We start from the raw sequence: 19,557 nt of genomic DNA on the forward strand, positions 1-19,557 counted from the left end.
AAATTTTTTGGGGGAATAATATAAGTATCACATTAATCCGCTAAATAGTATTCCATTTCACAATTGGTGTTAAGACCCTCCTCCACCGCTCTAAGTTTTAGGATCCAGTAGCATTCCTTTTTCCTGAGGGCTAACTCTATTTCCCCCTCTGGGGTCCCTACCTATGTGATCAAATCCAAAAAATTCGACGCCACATGTATGATCCTGCTTTGGACATTGTCTCACGTGACTTACTATAGGGTATCTTTCATCATCCTGTCTTAGGGCTCTAAAGTGTTCACTTGCCCTTACCCTAAGTGACCTAATGGTACTGCCTACATAATAAAGGCAGCATTTACAAATGATCATATAGATAACAAAATTACTGTTGCATGTGATGTTATGGTTGATGTTAAACTGTACTCCGGTAGAACTCATGAACGTAGAGATACCTGATTTGGCCCATCTGCACATGCCGCAATGTCCACATTTATAAAAACCTTTACTACGGCTAGTAAGCCAGTTTTCATGATTTTGTTTAGTGCGATAGCTGGGGCATAGAATATTCTTAAGAGTTTTACCCCTTCTAAAGGTAAAGACCGGGGTATCAGGGATCACCTTCTTGACATTAAGGTCTGCAGTTAGTATATGCCAATGTCTATTCATACATTTCCACAGTAGAGTAGCTGTTTTGTATAATTGACTATACAGCGGATATTACTATCCCTTGGTCTAGATTTCTGATTCAATGTGTCTGATCTTTTCAAAAGCATCACCCTTCTATGAGCTCTGCCAATCACCTGAGAGGGATAACCCCGTCATTTGAATCTGTTACTCATGTCCTCAATGCATTGTACAAAATCCTCTTCTAGGCTACAGTTTCTCCTTGCCCGTACCATTTCACCATATGGTATCAAATTAATTCGATGTACTGGATGTGCACTCTGTGCATGTAGAACAGAGTTACATGACGTACTTTTTCTGTATAAACGGCTCTCTACTTTGTTATCATGAATGAAAAGTTCCACATCAAGGAAGGCAATACTGGTGACACTGTATTCTGAGGTAAATTGAATATTAAAGTCATTAGTGTTTAAGTAACTTATGAATTCATTAAGTTTTTGTAAATCACCCGTCCAGATCATCAGACAATCATCTATATATCGACCCCAAAATAGTATATCCGAAATCCAAGCCCTACCCTCTTTACTCCAAATCCTGTTTTGTTAAAAAAATCCCATAAAGAGGTTAGCATAGGCTGGTGAGAATCTAGATCCCATTGCCACACCTTTCTTCTGGCGATACCAGTCATTTTTAAATAGAAAGACATTGTTATTCAAAATCAGATCTACCATATTCAGTAACATATTAGTGTGACCGTACAGGCTCGCGAAACGCTGCGCGATTATTTGAACGCAGGTTTCTCACTACTGATATTTCATGCTTGACAGGTGAGTGCTTTATGGGGAGTATAACGGTCATTGACATTTTTCTACTGAAACAGCGAGTTAGCTTTGAAATATAGAGTTAAGATGTTGGTGCAGACTCTTTACCACATTAACGTTTATTTTGTTTACTTTTATTTAGGTTACTTTACACATTATGTCTCAATACTACTTGCTATGTATTTATTTGGACACAATAAGGTTAGTCTGGGCCTTATGGCCACACTCTAATTAAGTCACTTATTGGTCTTTTTACTTCAGTATGTGCACATTGAGTAGGAATTTTAGTGGATTTATATTATTATTTTCCAGATACTCGAATTGATTGAAGGATTGGACTCACTAGCTTTATAATTGCTTTAGCAAAGGTATGTTTTGCTGTTACTTTAGGCGTAGTATAAGGAGCTAAGGCTCTTTCATGGTCACTATAGGTGTGTTTATTATTACTTGGTGTGCTTGCACGTCTCTTTTCTTTATTATTTGATCACTTGGGACGGTTTTAGACTATTGTATTTGAGGACATGCACATTTGTATCATGACAACCACTTGATCATGATTTTGATCCACATAAAATCTTGATGATGTTGTATTTTTGTATAATCAATTGTATTTTCTCAATGGTGACCTCCTGTCCTGTTCTATATATTATCTTTTTACTTTTGTCACACAAATCACGAATTGCATTGGTTTGTTCACACAAGTATCAAGGTGTAAAGGGTTTGATTTTTTTTTTTTTTTTTTTTTTTTAAATTGGATGAGTGTGTACTACAACTGTAGTCACTGTTTTCATTTATTTCATCCCTGATGAAGTCTTTGAGGTTAATATCTTATAGGACGAAACACGTGTTGGCTGTTGTTGCTACATGGATATTGGTTTCAAGGACGGCTATTGTTGCTGTGATGAACTTTCTATCTCAAGAATAAATTGAGTTCTGTTTCTTTCACGAATCCCGGTCCGACAGCGAAATTCATTGTGTTGATACTGGCACTAGATACTAATATTGGACTAAAAAACATTTACAAAAGATTGAGCTTCTGATTCATGAGTGCCCTGACATCTTGTTTTAAGGTAATCATTGAGTGTTTTTAGGTCTGGCTTGACAGGGCTGCTGTCGCAGATGTAATGAGATCAATCTAAAAAAGAACTTTCAGGAATACTACAGAGAGGGGCTATGGCACCACCCACGTGTTTATAGCTAGGTGTACATTTTTTGATCGGCCAGCATTTACATGCTTCCACAGCAAAAGTGCTTCCTCTACACGCAGTTGTGGTTATTTTATTTTTCAGGCTGCTTAAGCTAGCAGCAGTGTGGCTGTAAGATTCACCCCAATGATGCTTTCTCCAAGGACTGTTGGGCGCACCTGCAGGAAGCATCTCCCAGTGATAGATTGGGTTCAACTCTTGCCTTTTAGAAACACGCATCCGGTATTCCATGTTTGCGAATTGAAATCTTGTGTTTCTGATCATTTCCCCTACTAGGCCACCTCCCTCCAGTCTTGAATAAGGCTTCATAAGTTTAAGGTTTTGGATATTTGTGACTAATTTTGTTTGAAGGATGTCTCAGTTTTTGGTCCATTGAAAAGGTTATCATATCTGTGATCAATCTTGGGAATCAGCCTCAACCGTTAATACAAAGGTTTTTCCAGTTACATCCTCATAAGGCTAAGCGCCCACAGGAGTTATTCTCTAAGAACTGTTGGGTGAACCTTTGGGCGCGTCTTTTATTAACAGGAGGCGGGCCCCATCCTGGGTGTCTCCATTCTCCTTAGTGGTATGTTATTGTCGCAAAGATGCTCCACATTGTGAGGGTGGGAAGTGCCTGATATCCACCTGTGTCTTCAAGGAAGACAGTGGAGCAGAAGCAGAAAGCTGCATCGCCATAATGGGTGGGTATTTTCTAGAACTTTTCCTCAAACCATCATGGCCACCATTTCCTAGACAAGAATAACTGAAACCATAATGGAGATTTTTTTTATCCTGTGACTTCTAGTTCCCTTCCAGGTCATATTTCAGTTTGTAAGCCCTGTTGGAACATTTCTCAGTGTGTAGCAGTTCTCTGATTGTTTGTCTGGCTTCCTTTCTGTATCCTTGCTAGCCCATAGCTAGCTTAGTCCATTTCATTCATTGAGGTTCTTAGTCAACTGTTGGTGGCAGTTCTCTGGAGGTGTTTTGCCCTGGCTCTCTCCTCCTTGATGGTTTCCTTATAGGGCATGTTCCAGCCTTGTGTTCTCTGTCACAGGCTGGTAAGGTGGCCTAAGAAAGACTTGCACTCATTGCTATGTTTAGTTTCGTCATTGCAAACGCATGCCTTCTGTGTTTAAACAGCAACATTTTTTATTTTTTCTGCTGTTTAATTTTATTTTTATTTTGAATAGGTTGTTTAGTTTGTGTGTGTTTTAATGTGGTTGTGGTAGAGGGTGAATACAAGAATGAGTCCATGAATGGATAAACAGACGCATGAGTGAAAAGATGAGTGGCTGAATGCGTGTATAATGACGTACTGAGTGTCTAAACCCATCAAAGACACAAAACGACCTTTTATTCATATGCCAGGCCTGTTGCCATTACCAATACTTGTTATTGATATGCTTGGCTCATTAGATTTTTGCCATAAATTGATTTCAAGCTTTTCACCCTACCTGGCTGTCTTGGAAATAAAAGATGTTTGAACAATAATATATAAAACAAGAAGTCCAGGGGCATACAGGACAGGATCAAACATTTGATGTGATGTACAGGGCTAATTTATTTTCTGTGTTTATAGAAGGGATGTGGATTAAAGTTAAGGCGACCTTGATTGTTTCAGGTGCGAATTAATGACACTCCTGAGATACTATGCTAGACACTGTATGGTACAACGATTTTGGGCTTTGAGTTGTGGCGAGATATAATTTTGAGCTTAAGAGGAAAGGGGGATTGTGAATTAGAAGGGGTGAAGGTTGGAGAAAGTAACATATCAAGTGTTAAATTGTGTTTTTTTTTTATTAATAAAAAACTGAAAAGAACTGCACAAATAAAGGAGACCCCTCGAACTAAACAAACTCCTCTTGGCAATATAAGTACTGATAATCCTTAGTTCCCATCCTTCTTTGCAGATACGGCTCTGCACATCTGCTTTATTCACCAGCTTGTCGGGTTTTTGCTTTCCTTTCTATCACCCTGTTTTGCTTCCTATACGAAAAATATAAACCTCCAATATCAACCTCGTTATGTATCCTGCTAGAGCGTCCCCTCACGCTTTATTCTTTTTATTGTGAAAGATCTGCTGTGGGAATAAACTACAACCTCTACAACAATTTAACATGCAAAATGAACCCTTGTCAGTTTACCCGGTGGCTAATCCTTGTCTCTCGGCATAAACAGGGCCGTAGCTTCAGGGAGGGTGTTTAAATGAAAAGTACACATATCTGCCTCCTGCACTGTTATTGTTTTTGCATGTTTATTGAGTCAGGATTCATCACCAACTTCGTCTGTTGGGGAGAGAGAAAACAGACAATGGAACCGTGCATGACCAATAAAAGCTGAAAGGCCAAAGATAGGCTGTATAAGCCTCCTGAAAGAGCAGCATTTTCGGATAGTGGTTGAATATAAAGTGCCTTTCAGCCTTCCTTATAGGTTGTGCAATGGAATGCCATAAGCTTAGGCACAAACTGAAAGAAATTGCCATCCCTGTTTTGAAAGTCTGCATTTACAATGGTGATGATAAATTTGTCTGCTGAGTGCCGGCACCTTGAGCGTTTTAAAATACTAAAGCAGTCTTTTAATAAGTAAAGGCCTTGTAACAAAAGAGCGCTGTCAACCATACAGAGTTGTAAACATGGGACATTCTGACACTGGGAACCAGAGTAGTGATCTGTGGGCTGTTGTAATGTGCTCCCCTCACTTTAGATTAAGCAGTGTATCGACTGACGTTTTGTAGGTTTTGCAGGTTAGTTTGTAATTTATGCCCAAATATGCACTTTTGACATTGTCTATGCAAGAACATTATTGCTGCCAGGAGCTTGAACGCCCATAGGGAAACTAGGGATTTTTCCCAGTGTATGAACTCCGCATTTACATCCACTGATATCTGCAATTCCAGTAAGAGGTCAGAGTGCGTCTGAAACCATGATTATCACTTTCTGGGCAGGTCTCTGTTGATTACTCCCATGCTTAGGCCACATTTCTTTTGACTAGCTGTGGCAGTTATTCCTACCAAGATAAGCTTGCTTTTACTGGGATTCATTGTTAGCTGGTTTAGGCTTATTTATGGTAACTGTCTGGCAGTTTATTATTAAAAGTAAGTCTCCTATTGGAAGTTGCTGGGGCGATTTTAAAGACCAGTTGTAAAATATCCCCATAATTATAATGCAGGATGTGGTACACACTAATTTGTTTCATCAGCAGGCATAGCTATGTTATGTAAAATAATTTCTCCCTGACCAACCTCCAATCCTGGAATTTCGAGCTAGTGGTAAAGATACATTGTCTTCCTGCTAGGGTTCTCCCTCTCTGCAATACAATGATTCCATCTAAGGTAACCTATACTTCTGAAACCACATCCCATTCATAGTGTGTTCTACATAATCAGAGCTTTAGCAAGATAAAATATCTGGTAATACCTGTACTCGAGATACTATGACGTTTTTGTGGGCTGGCAGTAGTTTCAGACTCCTAACTTTGAGCAAGCCAAAGACCAGCTAGGTGGCCATCAAAAGAAAAAATTCAGTTTATCTCTTACTATTTGTTCAATTAGTAAATAATGGATATTTGAAATTGACCTTGTGAGTTTGGCAGAGTGAACATAATGTTTTCCAGGTAAATGGATTTACTACATTTTTTAGGCTAGAAGGAACAAACCCAGGGAATAAATATTACTTAATAGTATAAGTTATAGTTGAAGGTACCTCTTGAAGGAGCAAATGTGTTTGAACATTGTTATTTGGCATATGTGAAGAAATAATCCTGTAGCTTTACTTTTCATTAATACATTTGTCGTATCCTCTGGTGAGAATGGTGTAATGCTTTGATACTGGCCCAGTTCTCCTGGCCTTCTAACAAATGAATGTGCCCAATTTTCTATTTTCTATAATCCTATGTATTTTGTATGCTCTACATTGCCCTTGGAATATATATTTTTTTCTTTTGGGGACCATAATTGGGGCACTTATCCTTTTCCAATGTATGCTTTTCTAGTTTTGAACTGGTGATGTTATTCAATAATAGACCTTTCCCTCTTGGGCACTGGCTACTTGTGCAGTGTTTCAAAGGGATTTATGTGATATATACCCTGGAAAAATCTAATCAGAGATATTAAGGGCATATACCCTGGAAAAATCTAATCAGAGATGTTAAGGGCTTTCTTTCAGAATAATCTGCCTAAACCTCAAGCCCCAATAGAAAATTACACCTGGGAGAAAGGCTTCCTGACCAAAATTAGCAGATCCTCTGGGAAACTTGGCTATGCCACCAAGTGATTGATTGGTTCTTCTCAGGATATTGAACAGTACCCTGTGTGTGGTAAATACTCTCCTATTCCAATCCAACACCAGCATATCAGAGACCCTCTCAGTCACATTACGGTATGGTTACTTTTGCAAGGACTTTTGGAACTGTAGCAAGGAAGGTTGAGGGTTTTGTATTCTTTCAGTGCGAGCTGTAAGTTCATTACAGAGAGAGAGAGTGCATAGACCTTGCCATTTGTCATCATCTAGTGAGCAGGCTGGTCTTGGTGTAATTTTTTCCTCCCCTGCTAATTTGTCTCGAAGGATGACAGCGCATTTAAATAATGAAGATGCTGCTAATCTTTGCCTTTTCCCCCTGTTTAATCAGTTATCTCTTCATGAAAGCTGAATAAAACCTGAACATTCTTCTGCCCAGGCAAATCTAAGGGCAGGAACCTGGCTAAAGCAGGTTACACGACTGCCAGGCTTCCTACCATGGGACTTAATTGGCATTTCCTGATTTGGATGCATTTGGAACTGCAACCATATGCTTTCTTTTGAATAGCTAAGTGGAGAGTTCCAACTTAATAATTGTCCATTGTTGAAATACCTCCAGTTATGTCAAACCGTAGATATATACCACGGTTTCCTGTGTGAGATGCCAGAATACAACCAAATCAAAGAAAACATAATCATGGAGACCCCAGACAGAAAAGGCATAATAAGGCATATATCTCAGTTAGATAATGGCACTGACACCCTACATGGTGTAGGGGACGCCTGGGAGCGAGGTACTGGGGAAATAGATGAGGATGAGTAGCAGGAGGCAAATATGGTGGGTTGCGTACTTTCCATTCCCTCCAACCTACATCTAACCCAATTCCGCAATGTTTTTTAAGATCTTTTATTTTTCCAACAGAGCCTGGAAGATGGTTAGAGCATGCAAACCTGCGTGTACAAGGTGCATCACCCCACAGATTACTTTCTACCATATGACTTGGACATGCCTGTGTATAGAGTATTACTGTCAACATTCATATTATCCTTGCATATATCATACATATTCCTACTGTGATAGACCCCAAAGATGTGCTGCTGGGAATAATGGAGGTTTTGGCAGAATCTTGAACGCAAAGAACACAGGTGAAGAAAGACCATTATAGTATTTTAGCAGCAGATATTCAAACCCTAAGCATGGTGTGTTACGTTACAATGTGTTATATTATGTACAATAAGCTACCTCTACAAACCCTCCCAAAATTAATAGAACCGTTTGCCTACACGCAAGTGGAAATGACATTGGACTACTAAACAATAGCCACTTCAAAATACGAATAAAACACATTTCTACTGGACATCAACATTGACCATTAAAACATTATATTTGTGTTCCTCCTGTATCAAGTAGGCTTTCTTTGGAGGTAGGGAATCGTTACAGTGAAAATAACATTACCACAGAACAGGACAGAGTAAAACTATTTCATGAAGTGTGAAAAACACTGTGTAAACAAAAATATTAACACATTGCAACTTTTAAAAATCAAATCAAAATCAAATCAAATCAAATCATTAACATTTATAAAGCGCGCTACTCACCCGTGCGGGTCTCAAGGCGCTAGGGGGGAAAGGGGGGGTTATCGCTGCTCGAACAGCCAAGTCTTTAGGAGTCTCCGGAAAGCGGAGTGGTCCTGGGTGGTCCTGAGGCTGGTGGGGAGGGAGTTCCAGGTCTTGGCCGCCAGGAAGGAGAAAGATCTCCCACCCGCCGTGGAGCGGCGGGTGCGAGGGACGGCAGCAAGTGCGAGGCCAGCGGAGCGGAGGGGGCGGGTGGGGACGTAGAAGCTGAGGCGTCTGTTGAGGTATTCCGGTCCCTTGTTGTGGAGGGCTTTGTGTGCGTGGGTGAGAAGACGGAAGGTGATCCTTTTGCTGACTGGGAGCCAATGCAGGTGTCTCAGGTGTGCGGAGATGTGGCTGTTGCGGGGTACGTCGAGGATGAGGCGGGCCGAGGCGTTTTGGATGCGTTGCAGGCGGTTTTGGAGTTTGGCGGTGGTCCCGGCGTAGAGGGTTTTGGCCTAGTCCAGGCGACTCGTGACAAGGGCGTGGGTCACGATTTTTCTGGTGTCGGCGGGGATCCAGCGGAAGATCTTGCGGAGCATGCGGAGAGTGAGGAAGCAGGCGGAGGACACGGCGTTGACTTGCTTGGTCATGGTGAGAAGAGGGTCCAAGATGAAGCCGAGGTTGCGGGCGTGGTCTGCGGGGGTCGGTGCGGTGCCGAGGGCCGTGGGCCACCAGGAGTCGTCCCAGGCGGACGGGGTGTTGCCGAGGATGAGGACTTCCGTTTTTTCAGAGTTCAGCTTTAGGCGGCTGAGCCTCATCCAATCTGCGATGTCCTTCATACCCTCTTGTAGGTTGGTCTTGGCGCTGGCGGGGTCCTTGGTGAGGGAGAGTACAAGTTGGGTGTCGTCGGCGTAGGAGGTGATGATGATGTCGTGCTTGCGTACGATGTCGGCGAGGGGGCTCATGTAGACATTGAAGAGTGTCGGGCTGAGCGATGAGCCTTGAGGTACGCCGCAGATGATCTTGGTGGGTTCTGAGCGAAACGGAGGGAGGTAAACTCTTTGGGAGCGGTTAGCGTTTTCAATGCAGTCAGGCAGCTGTTGTAAGTGATAGATCTTATCTATGTTATCGGATTGATAGAGCGCATCACCACCTGGAGACCTCCCTGCACTATGAAAGTAAGCACTAACAGTCCTGTTACCATGTGTTTCAACAAATTGGCCAAAGCCAAGTTTTAAGAAGTCTCCTAAAAATAATTTTGTTGGATTCCATTCTCAATTAGCTCTGCATAGTATTCCAAAGTTTAGGAGATATATAATAGAAAGATCTTCCTCCCCATCTGGCCCTCTGAATCCAAGGAACCTTTAGCAGATCAGTGAAGGAGGACCTTAGCGTCCTACTAGGAGTGTAGGGAGTAAGAAGATCCCTAATCATCTTTGGTGATACACAGTGCCTTAAATTGTTTTCTGTCCTCCACCGGTAGACAATGCAAAGGGGCTAAAGCCTCATTCACAGAGGCTCACTTAAGCAGTTTGAAAATAGTCCTGGCCGCAGCATTTTGGAACACCTGAAGTCTCTTTAGGACTGATTTAGGTGAATCTAAACGCAAGGAACTTCCGTGGCCCAGGCATGACAGTATTAGTGCCTGGACCACGATTCTTCTAAATGTCAAAGGTAGGGGGTCCAGTATTTTGCGCTGCATTCTCAGCAAGGCAAAACATGTACAAATCAGTTTATTTACCTGTGCTTCCATTGACAGAGAACTATCCAGCCATATTCCTAGGGTTTTTATATGATTTGAAGGCACAAGAGGGACCCTATGCTCTTTGGCTAGTCGAATGTGGTCAGAAGACTACAAAGGGATGCAGCATTCCCCACCATAAGTAACTCAGTTTTGACTCCATTCAATTTAAGAGAGCAGCTTGTCATCCATTGGGAGACCTTCTCTAGACAAGGCCCCAGTCGATGTTGGGTCCCATTACTGGGGATAGGGAGACCATCAGCTGCGTATCATCAGCATAGCCATTGGAGCCAATGGTAGCAAATTGATGTTAAAAAGTGTGGGGCTTAAAGCAGACCCCTGCAGCACCCTATATTTAAGGGGGGAAACTTCCAAGAAGCAAGGGGGAATCCCAGATCTGAAAGGTTAGAGTGCAGAGTATGACCTTTGGTCACACACTACTCTCTATAGGCCAAATGGCCTCTGAGAGTATGTGGAATGCACACAGGATGTGGGCACGCACCATTTCAAAGACCACTACGGTTGTGCAGCTACAGCATTCTTGTCATATTGCACTAACCTTAATTCCAGATTTAATGGGAACCAGTATTTCTTCCACACAGAGCGGACCATACACAATACAATATGTTCGTTAACAATAGACCTCGGAAAAAGGGTAAGGGGATAAGAGAGAAAACAGAGACATTGAATATTGCCGCTCTCACTCGTCACTCAACTTTACACTGATGGCTTCAGGTTGTAGTGGTTATCTAAATACAAGTAATTGGTAGAGGATAGAAATATATATTCATTATTTCTCATGGAAATATTTTATTATCCATGCAAATACATATTACACCACAGATCCAGTTTTCAAAGCCTTCAAAGCAGTAGTTTCATATGGTTTTATCATGCTTTCACTCTCATACGACACAGTGAAAAGTTTGTTATAAATCTGCATTTTGATCTGAAAGAAAATCATGGAAACCACATCACTGAGAGAACAAAATAGGATATTTAGTTATTTTAAACATTACACCTCTATATAATTAAAAAATCTACTACAACAGTCCCAAGACCTTGCAAAGACCAAGGACTAAATGAGGTAGGAGAGAAAGGGCAGACACCAAAAGACCGAATCTTTAGCGCAACCACCCTATGGTATTACAAGATCATACTTCCACAGTTTATGGTCTCCCAGATATCTGAAAACACAGTTCCACAGACAAACAAATGGAACCAACAAGTTGACAGACTCCACACTATGACCTCCTCGCTACCGAATAATTTTTCCTTCTCACACTTGTAACGATACAGGGAGCAGCCTCTGTTTCCCAGAAGATGTGTATTTCCTGGTCCACCACAGTATTGTTAACTTAGCTGGATAGCCGACTGAAACTTCAGTTCTTGCTGCCTTGAAGTATTCTCTGATTCAATGTAATTCCTGCTTCCTTAGCTGAGTGCCCTTGGAGAAGTCCAGGAAACAGAGATTCTGATCCCCAAAATAAGGCACTTTTTTCCTCCTTTCTAGTTTCAACACCATTTATGTCTTTACAGCAAGTGTACCTGGCCCTTTCAACATTTCAGATAGATGCTTTGAAGGTGTTGTGCAATCACCCTAGTAGCTTCTAAAACATTCATGCACTTAGGATATCTCAACTTTTGAACAAATTAATATACAGTAGTAAGCAAAGTAGTAAGGTAATAGCCAGGCAAATGGAATAAGTGAAAATGTGCTCGAAACAAGCTTAGATCTGGAAAAATGAGCGTGGTCATAACAAGAGGCAAAGTCCATGGCAAAAGTCACATGTCAGATACAGCACTTTTGGCTTGGAATCAGTCAGTGATTAGGATTTGAAGGAAAGCTCAGGTGGGAGAGTCATAGCAAAGCAAGATGCCTTGAAGTGAAATAACAACATACTGCAACTTCATTGAGTTAGTCTTTTACCACCTGTGGATTTGCACCTCACTTTGGTTACCTGATATATACTTGGCATGTTGTCTGCTAAACTCCTCAATTTCTTAAACTTGTTCGTGCCCAGGCAGTATGTATCGGTTTGGATATTTGTAACTCTTTTCTCCATTGTCCTAGTATTTGCCCTCCAACAGTATAGCAGTCTTGGTTCCTTATGGTGGCTGAATGATCTTGTTTTTGTTTGGATAGATTTTTGTCACTGGGCCCAAGTCAGAATTTATAAGTGCAAGTGGTGAAGGTATTAAGTGATGCAGTCATTAATGCAACATTTGTAATTTGCAGATTCCTTTGTGAACAGTCAAGAGTGGACGCTCAGCAGATCTGTGCCAGAACTAAAAGTGGTGAGTATTTAGTAGTGAGTTTTTTCCTTGTTTGTCAACTGGTAGTACATCTTTGCACAGTGCTCCAGGAGCTGTATATTCTTCTATCCCTGAGCAGACACCCACTCGCCCTCTCCCTGGCGACACTCCACTCCTTATTTCAGAAATCTATGATTTATCCGCTATGCATGTCAATCAGAGCATTATTGCAACTGTACATTCAAGTGCAGTCATGTGGGAGAGCTCAGGAATGTGGGTGAAGTTCAGGCACTGAACTCCCCTTCCCCACATCTTGACGTGTTGATTTCTTAAACAGCTGGTTCAGCCATAATACATAATTTCACTTTACGGGTGTCTTCTTTCTTAATTCTACATGGTTTCTCTGTAATGTATATGTTCACCTGTGTGCCTAATGTGTCCCCTGATTGTTCGCTAAGATCCCAGCACCTGAGTAAGTGGTATTTCAAATGTGGCATTATCAAAAGCACTTGCTGCAGGGCATCCTTGAGATAGACCCTCCCTAAAAATCTTTGGTATTGTCGAGGGTTGAATGCACTGGGATTTATTTTCGTTCTTACAAGTTACTGCACCACAGCTGCTGTGCCATTCTTGTCCCATAATTTAGTCTTTCATAGCAACCCTGTACTAATCCTGTTTATATGCATGTACATTCTTGTTATTTGTACTGTGTGTATGCCTACCACTTAGTCCTATCCCCCCTAACCTTCATGCTAATGGGATTGTGCTACCTGCATCAGATCGGAGGAGGCTGTAACATATGCCTGTCTTTGGAAAATATTTTGAAACTTCTGTATGTCATGGCAGCTCTCGTACACGTCTGTGAAGTTCCAGAGCAGATTAATTTTCTTCTTTGAGGGGATTGGATGATTTGACAAAGCTTCAACACTTCATGCATGTATCTTTATTTTTCTGTTTTTTATTACAGTCGGACCTACATTCCCTCTTTCAAGGTTCTCTCTTCTTTGACTGATGGGTATGCCTCAGAACAATGATTTGACTTTAGGTTGTTCTGGTGGATACAAACTTTCCTAAGTACTACTTCTATCCTTGCCTGATGTCCAGAACACTAGTCCCTATTACCTTTTTTGCAATTCACCTTTACCTACTTTTGGGATTTAGCCTTTGTTAAAGTAGTCACATTTTAATTGAAGCAAGCAAGGTGTATATGTATGCCCCCTTTCTAAAGGCCCCCAATTGCCAGGTACTTGTTCCATACAGTTTTGCACTCTGAAGAGGAATTGACCCTTGAACCAGCATGGAAAATCCTGTGGTGCTAACTAGACCTTAATCTTCCTTAGATCACCAAGGGCCTTAATCCAAGGCTTGCCGCAGTGTACCAAGCAATCAGTCCTAAACAGGAGCAGTATTTGTAGTAGTGGTTTATTGTTTTTAATTTAATTTTCAATATTAAAATTTGATTTTAAGATTTACTTTTTAATATTCATTAAAATAATTTACAAACTAGTAAAATAAAACCTGAAAGACAAACAATTCATAAAATACATTTAGAGATAATTCTCTGAAATCTGACTATATCATATAAGGTGTGGCTTTAGGCCTTGGATCCCTGGAGTGAAGGAATAGGTAGACCAGGATGGAAACAATAAAAACAATCAGCCTATAGATCATTGTGGACCTAAAACCTCAAAATAGAAATCAAGTACCTGACTATCATTTTTTCAAATGCCAGCTTCATGAACCTTAGAAATGGTGCTGAGTTGACCTGCAGTAAGCCGCATGTCAAACATGTTTCCACCTCCAAGTTACAAGTATGTTACATGTAAGGATCTAAATATGATCTTGAGCTGCAATTTACGCAACTTAGTTAGGTGCATACGCAAAAATGTGAGGTAATGATTCAGTAATGGACCTAAATAGACAACATGATCTATCAGGACCACTCATTATTCTGCCTGTCCTAATTGGCCCTTAATGAAACTAGACCAAGCCTATAGCACATCATTTGTCTTTGTAGCTCAAGCGAGCCAGGTCATTTCATATATAGTGAGACGTGGATGGATTGTAAGGTACAAGCGCAAGGTTGGAGTGAGACTTTTTGCTGAGATTTTTTATGTCAAGTGAGCCTGATAACAATTTAGCTTGTTTGTTCAGAGGTTTGCCTTTTAGCTTACTCTGGAGTGCTCTGTTCCAGATCTCTTCTGCTTCTAAATGCAGTAGAAACAATCCAAATATGATTTTCATGGATAATTTCCTTTAGTCATGATGGACCATAAAGAGTTTTTTATGATGTGGGGTCAAGTCTTTTCGTGCTTGGAACAATAGGAGAGGTTTCTGGATTAGAGCATTAACTGGCATCTCATCAAGATGAAACTCCAGTTGTAATTGGGCTTGCTAAGTGGCTTCTGGTAGTTAAAATATATAACCATATAACCATATGCGCTACACTGGATATTATGGAGCCGGTTGTTGATTGTGTGTCTAAATAAATCGTTCCGTATAGCAGCATAGCCCGATTCTATCTGGCCTGGTTAGCTTCTTTAGTAGTAGCATAAATGTGATGTTAAGGGAAAGTATGATAATTTTGAGTGATTTGTTTTTTTATGTCGCAAGGTGTGGCCTCTCTTTTCAAACCACACCCCAAGACCCTTGTACGAATGAACCTTTCCAATTCTTTCATTATCAATTAGCCATTGACCTTTTGTTCTGTAACATACACCAAAAATGATGAGCTTGGTTGTGACTGCTTTAATCTTGATGTTATTAGTGGAGCAGTATACAGCTAAAACATCCGGTGACCTTTGTAACACTATTGCAGTTTGATGTAATAATATGAAATTGTCAGCATATTGAAAAATGTTTACCGTCAAACTGGCAAGCTTTGGAGGCAAGCTCTTTAACCCCTTCGCTGCCAGGCCTTTTCCCCCTCCTGTGCCGAGCCTTTTTTTGGCTATTTGCAGCAGTTCGCGCTTATGCCCTCATAACTTTTTGTTCACATAAGCTACCCACGCCAAATTTGCGTCCTTTTTTCCCAACTTCATAGGGATTCTAGAGGTACCCAGACTTTGTGGGTTCCCCAGAAGGAGGCCAAGATATTAGCCAAAATACAATGAAAATTTCGTTTTTTTCAAAAAAATTGGAAAAAGGGGCTGCAGAAGAAGGATTGTGTTTTTTTCCCTGAAAAGGGCATCAAAAAGGGTTTGCGGTGCTAAAATCACCAGCTTCCCAGCTTCCAGGAACAGGCAGACTTGAATCAGAAAACCCAATTTTTCAACACAATTTTGGCATTTTACTGGGACATACCCCATTTTTACGATTTTTTGTGCTTTCAGCCTCCTTCCAGACAGTGACAGAAATGGGCATGAAACCAATGCTGGATCCCAGAAACCGCAGCATTTCTGAAACGTAGACAAAATTCTGAATTCAGCAAGGGGTAATTTGTGTAGCTCCTACAAGGGTTTCCTACAGAAAATAACAACTGAAAAAGAAAAATATTGAAATTGAGGTGAAAAAAACATCAATTTTTCTCTACGTTTTACTCTGTAACTTTTTCCTGCAATGTCAGATTTTCGAAAGCAATATACCGTTACGTCTGCTGGACTCTTCTGGTTGCGGGGATATATAGGGCTTGTAGGTTCATCAAGAACTCTAGGTATCCAGAGCCAATAAATGACCTGCACCCTGCAGTGGGTTTTCATTCTATACCTGGTATACAGCAATTAATTTGCTGAAATATAAAGAGTAAAAAATAGCTATCAAGAAAACCTTTGTATTTCCAAAATGGGCACAAGATAAGGTGTTGAGAAGCAGTGGTTATTTGCACATCTCTGAATTCCGGGGTGCCCATACTAGCATGTGAATTACAGGGCATTTCTCAAATAGACGTCTTTTTTACACACTGTCTTACATTTGGAAGGGAAAAATGTAGAGAAAGACAAGGGGCAATAACACTTGTTTCGCTATTCTATGTTCCCCCAAGTCTCCCGATAAAAATGATACCTCACTTGTGTGGGTAGACCTAGCGCCCGCGACAGGTTATGCCCCAAAACACAACGTGGACACATCACAGAAAACAGAGCTGTTTTTTGTAAAGTGCCTACCTGTAGATTTTGGCCTCTAGCTCAGCCGGCACCTAGGGAAACCTACCAAACCTGTGCATTTTTTAAAACTAGAGACCTACGGGAATCCAAGATGTTGTGACTTGTGGGGCTCTGACCAGGTTCTGTTACCCAGAATCCTTTGCAAACCTCAAAATTTGGCTAAAAAAACACATTTCCCTCACATTTCGGTGACAGAAAGTTCTGGAATCTGAGAGGAGCCACAAATTTCCTTCCACCCAGCATTTCCCCAAAGTCTCCCGATAAAAATGACACCTCACTTGTGTGGGTAGGCCTAGCGCCCGCGACAGGAAACGCCCCAAAACACAACGTGGACACATCCCATTTTTAAAAGAAAACAGAGCTGTATTTTGAAAAGTGCCTACCTGTAGATTTTGGCCTCTAGCTCAGCCGGCACCTAGGGAAACCTACCAAACCTGTGCATTTTTGAAAACTAGAGACCTAGGGGAATCCAAGATGGGGTGACTTGTGGGGCTCTGACCAGGTTCTGTTACCCAGAATCCTTTGCAAACCTCAAATTTGGGCTAAAAAAACACATTTTCCTCACATTTCGGTGATAGAAAGTTCTGGAATCTGAGAGGAGGGACAAATTTCCTTCCACCCGGCGTTCCCCCAAGTCTCCCGGTAAAATGATACCTCACTTGTGTGGGTGGGCCTGGTGCCTGCAACAGAATAAGGCCCAAAACTTGTAGAGATAGAGGGGATAGCACAGCGAGTTTATAAGGACATATTCTTTTATACATCTTTAGACTGACTCTGCTTTGGGGACCCACATAAGTGAGGTGTCATTTTACTTGGGAGACTGAGGGGAACACGGGGGAGTAGGAATTTTGTGCTGGAGCGGTGATCCTACGAAGAAAAGTCAGGAAAATATACTTTTTAAAGCAAATTTTGAGGTTTACAGAGGAGTCTGGGTAAGAAAATGTTGGGGGATCCACGCAAGCCACACCTCCCTGGACTCCTTGGGGTGTCTAGTTTTAAAAAGTGTCTGGGTTTGGTAGGTTTCCCTAGATGAAGGCCGCACCCAGGACCAAAAACATAGGTGCCCTCTCCCCCCCCAAACACAGGTAGTTTTGTCATAGATCATTTTGATGTGTCCACGTACTTCTGTGATGATCCAAACACTAAAATTGTGAAAAGAAACACACTTAGGTTATGTTAAAAAGACCCTTCACCCGCCAACCAAGTTGGTGGCATGCTTTATCAATGGGGTCCCACCCGAGACACCTAGTGTGTCAGGGATGTGCTGCGACGCCTGATTACAGCGGAGCAGATTTTTGTAATTTTTACCTCACATACTGGTTGGATTTGGCACGAGGGTGAGTGATGGTTCAGTAAATCAAATTTAATTAACAAGAGATTTCACAAAAGTGAAATGCACTGTTGATTACGGAAAGGCCAAAAAACGGAACCAATAACTCACAGCTTGTGAGCTGTTAAGCCACGACAAGGCACCAACCGCTTTACAGTCCTTTCACACACCTTTCATACATGACCTGCACAAGACCATTCATGCCGCCAGCCGCGGGCCCAGCACATTACAACACTTGCATCAACAGACAGCGCCATTCAAGGGCTCGTTACTTTCATACCCCCACCTGCTTGATACAGAAATCACACCAGCTGATGGAAGTGTGTGGACTGATGTTTGGCTGGCACCGCCAGCCAAGCTCCACCCCACGCGCACCGCCAGCCAAGCTCCACCCCACGCACACCGCCAGCCAAGCTCCACCCTACGCACACCGCCAGCCTAGCCCCACCCTGCACACCGCCAGCCAAGCGCCACCCCTCGCACACCGCCAGCCAAGCGCCACCCCACACACACCGCCATCACTTTTTTTTTTTTTAAACAACAAAGAAACCACTAAATATAAATAAGTACAAAACTAGAAACACAAAAGCTCTAACTGAATACATGATAGTAACGCCAACCGTGAAACTGAACATATGAAAATATAAAACAGTTTACACTCAAGGTATTTCCCAATAATTCTTCTGTGTGTGGTAGCTTCTGAATCAGCCACCCACACACAGCACAGTCTTTGAAGGACAATCAGGGCAGTACATCCTAGTCTCCTTCCTCATACCTCTTTGAGCACAGACTCTACATCTCTTAGCAGGAAAGTATTTTTTGGCCCTGGGAGGAATTTGCTCAGCAAAGTGATGATCTTTCAATCTAGCCACATCCTCCTCCACTGTTTCTCTAGGAATTCTTGCCTGTTCCAGCACAACAAGGCTCTCTATGATAGACTCCTGAAATTTCACAAATGTCATCCTTGACTCTGGAGAACTATTCTTGAACAAAACAAAAGCATTAAAAGTTGCCAAGTGGAAAAGGTGAACCGCTCACTTCTTATACCAAACATAAGCCTTATGCCCAGCAGTGTAAGGTTCCAACCTCTGATCTACTCTATCAACACCACCCATGTGCTTATTGTAGTCTAAAATGCACACAGGTTTACGCACTTCAGTAACTTGACCCCAAACAGCCACTGGTGAAGTACTCTCATTATGGATGGTAGTTAGCATGTACACATCCCTCCTGTCTACAAATTTCAGAGCTAGCAGCTCATCATTCCGCAAGTCACTGCACTGTCCCTTCTCAAATTTCTTACAGACAAGGTCTCTTGGATAGCATTTCCCATTAGAGCAGATTGTTCCACAAGCAACAGTGTCCACTCTCAACAATTTCTTGAATAACTGAACTCCATTGTAGAAGTTATCTACATATAAATGGTGACCTTTGTTAAACAGTCGTCTGCCACGTTCCCACACAATTTTCTCACTCCAAAAGTGAGCGGACAACCAGGGGGTTCAATACTGGAATCCCTACCAGTGTAGACCCGGAAATTATAAACCTATCCTGTTACTACTTTCAGACAGCATATACAATTTAATTCCATACCGTGCCCTCTTGCTAGGAATGTACTGCCTAAAAACCAAACGACCATTGAACAGGACCAAAGACTCATCTCTGGATATTTCTTTGCCTGGAACATAGATCTCTGAAAAACGATCTATAAAATGATCAAGGACAGGTCT

The 19,557-nt window shown here is 41.6% G+C and overlaps 1 protein-coding gene across 2 annotated transcripts in view; it reads left to right on the plus strand.

Annotated features, from left to right (window-relative positions):
* Positions 1 to 19,557, plus strand: part of LOC138261617 (arf-GAP with GTPase, ANK repeat and PH domain-containing protein 3-like) — a 2,246,054-nt gene that overhangs the window by 299,694 nt on the left and 1,926,803 nt on the right. For both annotated transcript variants that reach the window (XM_069210744.1, XM_069210743.1), the window contains exon 2: positions 12,381 to 12,439. In XM_069210744.1, the coding sequence (XP_069066845.1) occupies positions 12,381 to 12,439 (59 nt within the window). The remainder of the gene's footprint in view (positions 1 to 12,380; positions 12,440 to 19,557) is intronic.

The sequence above is a fragment of the Pleurodeles waltl genome, chromosome 10 (assembly GCF_031143425.1).
Source record: "Pleurodeles waltl isolate 20211129_DDA chromosome 10, aPleWal1.hap1.20221129, whole genome shotgun sequence".
Lineage (NCBI taxonomy): Eukaryota > Metazoa > Chordata > Amphibia > Caudata > Salamandridae > Pleurodeles > Pleurodeles waltl.